The sequence below is a fragment of the Pinus tabuliformis genome, chromosome 3_1 (genome assembly GCF_031772625.1).
Source record: "Pinus tabuliformis cultivar Carrire ecotype Pingquan chromosome 3_1, CPIR1, whole genome shotgun sequence".
In the NCBI taxonomy this organism is placed as follows: Eukaryota; Viridiplantae; Streptophyta; class Pinopsida; order Pinales; family Pinaceae; genus Pinus; species Pinus tabuliformis.
The window spans coordinates 950,140,148-950,150,524 of NC_142301.1; the positions used below are offsets into that span (position 1 = coordinate 950,140,148).

The 10,377-nt window shown below is 35.3% G+C and overlaps 1 protein-coding gene across 2 annotated transcripts in view; it reads right to left on the bottom strand.

Moving 5' to 3' along the window:
- The window catches only part of LOC149190931 (uncharacterized), a 129,339-nt gene extending 124,204 nt beyond the window's left edge, over positions 1-5,135 (bottom strand). The window contains exons 1-3 of one of the 2 annotated variants that reach the window (XR_016256534.1): positions 5,023-5,135; positions 4,797-4,886; positions 4,057-4,553 (exon numbers count right to left, since the gene is read on the bottom strand). Coding sequence is in view for 1 of the 2 variants with exons in the window: in XM_089413475.1 (XP_089269601.1) it covers positions 4,797-4,886; positions 5,023-5,112 (180 nt within the window). In the remaining variant the exon portion in view is untranslated. Of the gene's footprint in view, positions 1-4,056; positions 4,554-4,796; positions 4,887-5,022 lie in introns of those variants that run through there. The other variant, XM_089413475.1, reaches the window with a different exon arrangement.
- Between the last annotated feature and the right edge of the window lie 5,242 nt (positions 5,136-10,377).

The following is a 10,377-nucleotide window of genomic DNA, read 5'->3' on the forward strand; positions in this document are numbered from 1 at the left end:
TTTGAGTGTTGCACAAGTGTGAGGCTAGCTTTGGAGCCTCTGAGTTGGAGTTGTGCATATGTGGAGCTGAGGGTTTCATCTTAGTTGCAGTATTGTAAAGCTGTGATGCTGTGTTGAGAAGAGGGCGTTGTGCGTTGGAGTTTTGGTGAGGTTGCGTGACCTATAGAGGGTCGAATAAGTTTTATTAATGTATGCACATTGAGGAGGAGATTTGTGTCCTAGACAACTACTGCCGGTTGGTGGTGCCCAGTGTTTGGAAGGTGTTGAGTGATGTGTTCCAAGCCAAGAAGGAGTGAAAGAAGCGTTAATGTGTGAAAGTGATCAAATCTGTTGTTGAAGGCTCAGTGCTGCCATTGCCGCCTGCTGTAACATAAGGGCAAGACGCGAAAATTGCCAGATACGCTGAAACAACTGTGAATTTGTTCCTGCTATATGTTATTTTGCAGAATCTCGTCCTGCTGTTAGAGTGAGCTTTGTCGCCCCATTTCAGAGCGAGTGAAAAAAAAAAAACGTCTCTTTGCCTACGTTCAGTTTGAAGTGGGTCGAGGTTTTTAAACTGAAGAAAGATTGTGTGGAGGTTTGTGTTTTTCTTTAAATCATTGTGGAGTAATTTGAATGTCGACCGTTTGATTTGCGGTGAACTGTTGTGTCTGCGGTGTTGTCTTTGTGCTGCGCTCTGCCGTGAACAGTGAGGCGTCCAGAACCGTCCGTCGAGAAGCCATTGCTGACCCTGTCCAGAACTCGGGCATTGGTGCTGATAAGTGCTGAAGTGTGGCCGTGCCGTGGTGGAGAAGCGAGATCTCCGTGAGCAGTTGCGTCGAGGTTTGCTGGTGTGCTGTCGAACGCCCTGTCCAGAACCGCCCTGTCCAGAATAGAACCGTCAAGACCAGAACTCGGGTATTAGAACTGTCAAGAAGCAAGACGGAGACGATGCTGTCAAGAAGCTGTTGTGAACCGTTTGCAGTTGCTGGTGTGAGAACCGGTGTGTCCAGAAGAAGACGGAGACTCCCTGCACGTGTTTCTTTGATTTTCTTGAAACCTTGCTGCCAGAACTTTGCTGGTGTGTTTTGCAAGCTTCCACCGTTTCTACTACCGTGGTCATATTCTTTTTCAGTCGGCCCGGTTTTCTTTGTTTTGTTGCAAAAATCGTGTAAGTGGGTCTTGTTCAAGAGAGTGCTGTTAGTGAGCACCGTTTGTGACAGGTGATAAAGCTAACTGATATGTCTATTATTTTAGACAATGATCTTTTTAATGATCATTTTCTCATGAACCCATTTGGGATTAGCAGTGTTTTTGAGTCCATTGACAAAGAGTTTCATGTTGTTGAAGATCATGTCCCTGAAGAAATCACTCATGTTGTTGAGGATCACGCTGTTGAAGAAATCACTGAGATTAAAACTTGCCCGGTTGTTAGAAGTTTTATTGGATCTACTTTCAAGATGACTGCTACTTTGGAGGATACTACCATGGATGTTCTTCGAAGGCCGCTCATGTTCAAAGATGACTGCATTTTGGTGACTCCTTCGTTGGTTCCTCATGGAAAGTGGGGAGAACATGAATTAAATTACCTCGTTCGAGATCTTGCATTGCCTCTCAATCCAAAAGAGGTTGTTGACGTTAAGTATGTAAGCAAGGAGCAAAGGAATTTCATAAGGAAACCCAAAAAGGTGAAGATGAAACTGCACCAGCAATGGAAAAGGAACAAGCATGCACCTTTTAATAAGAAGGCAAAAATGAAATGTTTTGTTGTAAGCCTAGCTGAGACTTAGACCAACAGGCAAGTTAAAGTTTAAGTCGTCATGATTAAGAATATAGTTTCTTGTATATCGTGCTATAGTATATATTTGTTATATAGTTGGAATTAAGGGGGAGTGGTAGAAAGGTATTAATTCCAACTACCCTCTGTTAATGCAGTAGCTAGATCAATCTAGAGAATACAGCAGATGTTCAAAGTACTAGATCAATCTAGAGAATACAACAGATGTTCAAAGTACAAGTTCTAGAAGTCAGTTAGGTATGGTAGAAAATCCATTTCTCCATTAAGGGAGGATGTGAGAATAATGCAGAAATGGTTAGTTATGAGTGGTTGAACTGAATTAGTTGTAGGTGGTTAAACATAATTAGTTATGAGTGGTTAGGAATTAGTTTGTGTTTTAACCTATATAAGTGTGATGTAATTGAGAAAAGTAATTAATGAAGTTTGTGGTTTTCTGTTTTAATTATAAAGGGCAACAACGATTAAAAAAAATGATTTTATTGATCAACGGGAAGATATTTGATTTAGGTTTTAATAAAAGAACTTGGAAAGGTTTCATAGACTATTTTACTTCAGCAATAGGATCATAACGCCAAATACTTGAGAAGTTGATTACCAGATTTTTGACAATTGATTTGAAAATAGGGTACTTCGAGAATTCAATGAAAATTGAAAAATCCGTAGATAGGCAAATAGGCCCGAAATAATGAGAGCCTTGGAATCCCTCGTCAATTTTGGCATTTTTGATTACCAGATATTTGACAATTGATTTGAAAATAATGGGTACTTAGAGAATTCAATGAAAATTGAAAAATCCATAGATAGGCAAATAGGCCCAAAATAATGAGAGCCTTGGAATCCCTCGTCAATTTTGGTGTTCGAAATGAATAAGCCCTCGGATATATCACTCAAAATACTCTGTTTGTCAACTTGATCGAGAAATATAAGGGCAATCCATAGATAGGCAAATAGGTCTGAAACAATGAAAGCCTTGGAATCCCCGTCAATTTTGGCATTCAAAATGAGTGCTGGGACCTGAACATATGGGCAGACCAAATCAATTGGCACTACAAGATGGTACAAGAATTCCAACTCAATTTATAAGATTGTATTTGTGGTAGGAAAATACTACTGCTTTGAGGACTACTCTTCATCTGCATAAGAAAAACACAACTCGTTGGAATAGAAATCGGTTAAGAGATAATATTGGTATCCCATTCTTGAGGATAGGGATTGGGCACTTTAAAAATCAAAGATTTAAAAATCATGGTAACAACAATACTGCAAGAAAATAAATTTAAATGGAATAATTCATTTGAAAAAAAAAACAGAACTTTCAATACACCACACGTGTGTTTCTTTATTTATCATTTAGTTCCCTTTCCCTAACTTACCTTTCATACAAGATAGGCTATGCTGTATGTGATTCTAATATTGATATCCGAGTTCTGTACAGGCCCAAAACCATCGTCTTCATGCTGACTAGTTACAATTTTTTAAAATTACATATATCATATAATACAGATAACTAAAATAGTCTGATAGGAAAGAGTCACTCCCACATATCTTTTAATTCCTCTCTTTTTTTCAATAGACTTTGACTATCTATATAAATAATAAATTATGGGCATTTTACATCAAAAATTAAAAAAAGCCATTTGGAAGTTGCCACTAGGGTAGACCAAAACAGATCACAGGAAAGACCTGTATGTGATTCTAATATTGATATGCGAGTTCTGTACAGGGCCAAAACCATCGTCTTCATGCTGACTAGTTACAATTTTTTAAAATTACATATATCATATAATACAGATAACTAAAATAGTCTGATAGGAAAGAGTCACTCCCACATATCTTTTAATTCCTCTCTTTTTTTCAATAGAATGTTTCCTTTGACTATCTATATAAATAATAAATTATGGGCATTTTACATCAAAAATTAAAAAAAGCCATTTGGAAGTTGCCACTAGGGTAGACCAAAACAGATCACAGGAAAGACCTCACTACCAAAATCATCCAAGCACTTTCAACAAAATTGCCATTTCGGTAAATACAATATGACTAATAAAAATTCATGTCGCACTAAAAATCATAAATCCAACCTTTCACCACATAGAAAGAATCACAAACATAATAATGATCCGTAAAGTAGGGATTCCTCATTCCACTAATTCTTTATTATTTTATTAAACATTTATTCAAAAGAATAACATAAAGTTCTTATTAAAAAAACGGGGAATTGATGCCACAGATCGGCACCTATGAATACAGAAAATGATATAACTTATATTGTGAAGCATTGTTCTGTGCCTAGTGTGTTCTACTTGTCTGGCTCCTTCAACATTTTCTATTCAAACAATGTTTTCATCACCCAAGGGGGTTTTGATATTGTGGTATGACTCAACATAATAGATGCCTTCAACTAGACAAAATCAGAATATCTTAAAATGTTTATGTACAACGGATAAAAGCTTTCTGTGTATCACTGTACCTTATTGTGAAGTAAAACTGTGATCAGCAATCTAATAAAAGAAAGTTAATTTATTGAAATTGTCCTTGTAGCCCCTTTATAGACAAAACAATGGCTAAAGTTATATTATTGTAGCCTAAGTCATTTAAACTTGTTGGAATGTTTAGCCTTCAAAGTAGCAAACCTAGTGGGTTTAGTGAGAGCAATGCTAGTTGAGCATATATGCTCTATGTATTGTTTGCGTGACTTGAACCCACATGCTTTCAAGTCCTTTGGCGTGATTTTGGTCATTTTAACCATAGAATCAACATTTATCTTTTTTGTTTTCTGTGGAAATTAAAACATTATCAATAAATATCAAAGTCCACATAGATATAATGAAAATATGCGGACCATGTAACGAATATGAAAACACAATGCATTGACTAGCTATCAATAAATATCAAAATCTATATAGATATAATGAAAATATGGGGAACATATAACGAATATGAAAAGAAAATGCATTAACTAGTCATAAAAAAATATGTCAATGTTATTATGAGCTAAGATATGTAGTATATAACTTACCTCTCTTAATTTATCTTGAAGTCTAGGTGAATGTCGCAATGGTTGAGGAGAATGTGATTTTTGCTGAGTATCATGTCCACCATCATACATCTGCAAAGGTGTTTTAGGAGATGTATATTCATTATTCTGAACATTAGATTATACATAGATATAAGTATGTGACTCAAATAGAATTAAATGTAAAAATATGATAAAATTATAAAAGTATAAATAAATATAATCTTACCTTGCATTGTGACATTGGACATGAAGATGGTTGTAGCATTTGAACCATTTCATTTCCATTCTTCTTAAGGCTTCGACAAGGGGTTTTCATTGATTGTGATGGTTCCAAAGGGAACACCTGCACCATAAATAAGAAATAACACACAAACACACATATAATCAAAACAAATCAAGGATAACGATATACAGAACATCCATTTCTCATCCCATCATTATGGTAAAACATAACAATTTATATATTAATGTTTTTAGTGGAATATGTTATATGGATTAAAAACTTATTGGCCCAATAACCCCTTGAAAACCTTGAAATCTACGTGAGGGTCGTAATAGTTGGTGGCTTGAATTTGGGGAATTTTGTTGATTAGGCTATGCATATCAATAACAATGAGAAATTAGTATACAATTATAATAAATATAAATATTATTTAATGTTAAGATGTCTAAAAAATTAATATATGCAAAAAAATGGACTCAACTGTGTTGTCATTGTCCTGATTAGTTTCATCAAAGTTTAATATATGGTTGTGCCCATCTAATCCTTCTTCCCCCACGTCATCAGGAACCTCAATCCTTAATTTCTCTTTTAAAGCAATATCTATGCACTTCATTGTCTCCATACATCTACGAGGTAGACTCTGATCTCAACGTTGAATTTTTTCACAAATTCTTTGCTTTGAAGTATCATTAAGCTGATCAAATGTAACAACTAACTATGAAAACAAGTTCCAATGAATTTAGTCCACAACAATAAATTAATATTAATAAAAAACATATACAGATAAATACTAATAAATACTTACAGCTGAAAGAATTTCTTCTTTGGCAATATTAATAAAAAAGCATATACAAATAAATACTAATAAATACTTATAGTTGAAAGAATTTCTTCATTGAAAAATCTTTTATATGCTTGTTGTCCTGCACGACATAGCCTTGCATCTAAATCATATTGTATTTTGGCATTTTGCCTTTTAACTGCACTTGTTGATTTGACTGCCCATGTAGCATTTGCATCTCTTACTCGACCTCTTTGACGTGGAGGAATTGGTGGGAGATTGTGCGCGGTAGCCCGATGATGATTAAGGCCAGATAGCTTAGATCGACTCAAGTTCCCCGCACAGCCACCAACAAGACAAGTGAACACTTGCTTGGTGCCTTTGATAGTTACCTCCCATTCATGTCTATTTTCCTCCATTTTCTTACTTCCTTATAAATGAATATGTAAACAATAGTGTTGTTAAAAACATCATAAAAACACTTTAAAGTAAAAATCAATATTCATATCTATTTTTTTGTGGTTACCATAACTATCAACTTTTATAAAATATAGGCCAAAATATTTAAAACAACTCTTCAAGATTCTTGTTATATCAATTTGCATGATTTGTAAATGTTACAATTTTAAGTTCTTGTTAGATCAATTTACATGATTTGTAAATCTGATAGTCTTAAGTGAACATAGGTTCGGGTAAGTGGACTCATTGTGTGTTTTGGGACATGAATTCTTATGAATTCTTATCCCTAGATATGCTATCAGGTTTTGGTATAACTACATGGTTCCCAACAAAGCTAGCCCCTCATTAATAAACCTTCTTTACAGTCCAATAAATATATTTTAAAAGAAAATGTTGCCCTCTCTAACTGACTACTATCCTTAACTGACTACTATCCTTGTGTTAAATGGAATCCCCCACATCCAATATACCTTAATATACAATAGACATAAGCTCATGAGATGGCAACAAGCTTGGTTCAATAATACCACACTACAAAGTGATTCTACAAACTGATTTAAATCTCAAGGCCTTCAGTGTACTTACTTTTATGATTTACATGATTATGATATAAATCTCATGGTCTTCAATGTAATTTTGTAATTTTGAATTTGAAGTATTGAAATTACTGGAAATTATACGATCTGTAAGATTTGAAGTCAGGACATAGCAGAAATCTTACAATAATCTTACAATAGTGAGGAGATATGGTAAAATTATATAGCCTTTCTTTTTATAAAGCTATTTTAAATATCGAAATTGGTAGACATTTTCTTCACTGATGATAGTGTTATGCTCTTCTACTAGACAGACGGGGACTAGATGACAACTATATTCAAATTATTTAAAAAAAATTGTATTTAAATATACAAGCTCTCTCTCTTCACATTTTATCAAACAAGGACAGAATCATTTTCTCTGCTAACCTGTCCTTACAAAGACGTGTAAGCTTGTACTATAACTGTCAAATTCACTAATGCTTGGAAGCTCGTAATCATGTAATACAATTCACATATTTTCTCAATAAATATTCTTATAAAGAAAATGATGGTAATACTTCAAAGATTTACTCCAGGTAGAGATCTATCTTGACCCAATTATCTCATACAACTGTGTCAATATTAATCTCAATGTCATGTAAATATGCTATCGAATTTTAGAATTGTTACTCAATCTTTTGCGTTATATTCGCTGTTGACTTTATTTTGAACCTTTGTCCAGTTTAATCTATCCTAAATACTAGCTAATAGATCGGTAATAATGCTAAAGCAGAGAAGCTCTCCTGTTATTGTTTACTCACGTGTAATAAAACTAGGGTTGAAGTATAAAAATGCCAGGGTTAGTGTTGGTTGGTGACTTTCTGTTGAGTCTGATCCAGTTCAATTGGTTCGATATATTGTTGAGGCTGGACCTACTTCAATTTATTTTTATTATTTTTATTATTGGGTTGAGAAATTGATTTTCAATTGATTCGATTCTATATATTAGGTTATAATAATAATAATAATAATACTATGAGAAATTGATTTCCAATTGATCCTATATATATATATATATTAATGGGTTGAGAAATTGAAATTTTCTAAGGTTATATAAGAAAATAATTGTTTTATTATTTTTAATAAAAACATTTTTAACTATTTAACTAAGTGTTTAGAACAATAATGGTTATCATTTTTACAGGGATTCATGAACTGCAAGTAATGTATTTTTCATGACCTGTAAGTAACATATTATTCACAACCTGCAAGTAACATATAAAGTGTATATTGTAATGGTTTCCAGTGATTTTGGTTGTCAATTGGATTCATAAAAGTTTTTGGGAAGAACGATTTTAATATTCCTTATAAACATTCAAGTCTTATAAATTACTTCAAGTCTTATAAATTACATGTATATTTTAATTGTTTCTAAGTCTGGTTATTATAAAAATATTTTCATTTTACAAAATATAAGAAACTAATTATTTAACACTAACAATTCTAAATATTTAATCTTACACAGGCTGGTTGATTGGGACACTGTTAGCTTCCCTTTTATGAAATATGATCATTAAAATGTTACCTGTTAACACTGAAAATCTTCAATCAAACCACCCATTGATGTTACTTGTAAATATGTTCTTATTACAGCAATCTGTGAAGTATTTGATATTGAAAATCCAAACTTTATTTACAGTTTACTGATATTGAATCGACTGAGTTGTTTGCCATTTCCTTGGGAATTTGAGACAACCTTATCTCTTTACCAAAGGTGGACAAATTGAATTTCCGCGCAGTTTATAAACATGTTTATCAATTATGCATTTTTTTCAGACTCAACAGTTCTTCTTGGGAATTTGAGACAACCTTATCTCTTTACCAAGGTGGACAAATTGAATTTCCACACAATTTATAAACATGTTTATCGATTGTACGTTTTATCAGACTCAACAGTTCTTCATGTTTATGTTTGAGTATGGGATCTGAGACATGATTCATGTTCTGGAAAGGGAATCAAATGATTAGGCTTGAAATATTGGGTTGATTAAACAAACCGGAAAGCGAATGTAATGACTAGGCATCAAATAATTGGACTGATTAAAAATACGGGAATGCTACGTTAATTTTCCTGGTTATGTTATGGTGGAGGAATTATATCGTTTAGTCTGAGGGAGAGGCAAGAGCCGTGTAGGCAGTTTGAAAGCAGCGTGATTGCATGCATATGAAAGCAGCATGATTGCGTGCATATGGGACAATATGAAATGAAGGAGCCACAACAAATTTGAGATGCTTGTGGATTTGCAGGCCCGGTCCAAGCCTCGGCCTTGGAGTTATCCTTACATCAATACGAGTTTTCCATATCCATTTCGGAGTATGGAGGCTCAACAGTGAGCGAGGAAGAAGGATAACCCAAAACTCCATCCTGGAAGTCAGCCTGCGCCAGCTATATCGTCTCCAGGTATGAGTGGAGAGTTAAATCCTCATACTTTTCAGTCTGGTGGGCGTGATATGCGTAAGTTTCAGTTTGTCTAAGTAGAAAAGGCAGGGGCAGAGTGTGGATATTTGATTGCCAAGCTGAAGAGGATCCAGGACAAGTCTTCACTGAAAGTTGGCTAAGAGGATTACCTTTCATGCTGCAGGGCACTACCATAAGGGAATTTGCTGTTGTGGGTTATTGCCAGAATTTCAGTTAGCCTTTGCGTACATCTGTTCGAGTCTTTTCTTTATTTTATTTCCTTTGAATTTCGGCGGCATTATGAAAGGAGCCTGTGCTGGAGGGTTATCTTGTCTACTTTCAATCAATAAAATGGCCAAAACCCACGTGGCCAGTGGAATAAGAAGTTTGCCATATTTACATGCAATTCCTAGAGTAGAAATTCTTCAAAAACTGTATTTTGTTGCGCAAGACAGAAGTCGAAAGAACTTCTGTTGCATCATTCCGCTGGTTTGGGTTTTAGCGGGGGGTTTCATGTTGGGGGTTTAAGGAAGGCAGCTATGGAAACTTCAGAGGCAGAGGAATTTGAAGTTCTTAGAGCGTTTGAAATCCCTGTTTCAAAGCGCTGCATGCACTGCGGGGATCACGCTGTGTTCGCCGGAGCTCCTTGCGATTTTGTCCAATGGTTGAATCGTCGGGATTTTGGATTTGAGCAGATAATGAGGCTGGTTGGTAACGCGTTTATGAGCCTCCACGTTCAAGCTTGAAGTACAGCTGAGTTGGTAAATGTGATTAATACACCTAAGTGGAGGCGGGCAGCAAGACGGGGAGGAACACGGCAGATGGCAGAGTCGCCGGAGATTGGTGACTCGTAATCGCCGGAGGTTGGAGATGGATGATTGGCGACATGCATGCATCCATGGTTGGGCGTTCAATGTAACGGTGGGTAACGTGCCATGACGTAAGGGGTGCTGCAAGGACACCGTAAAGACATAGTATTTATATTGTTATAGAGGTGGAAATAAGGCTTGCCATGTGATCACCATACCAATTAACTGAAAGGTTCGAAGTGGAAAGACAGCTGCCATTGATGAGGGAAGCAGATGAGGGAAGCATCCCAATTATCAATCCGCCACAGGTAGAGTGCTGACATCCGATTCCAA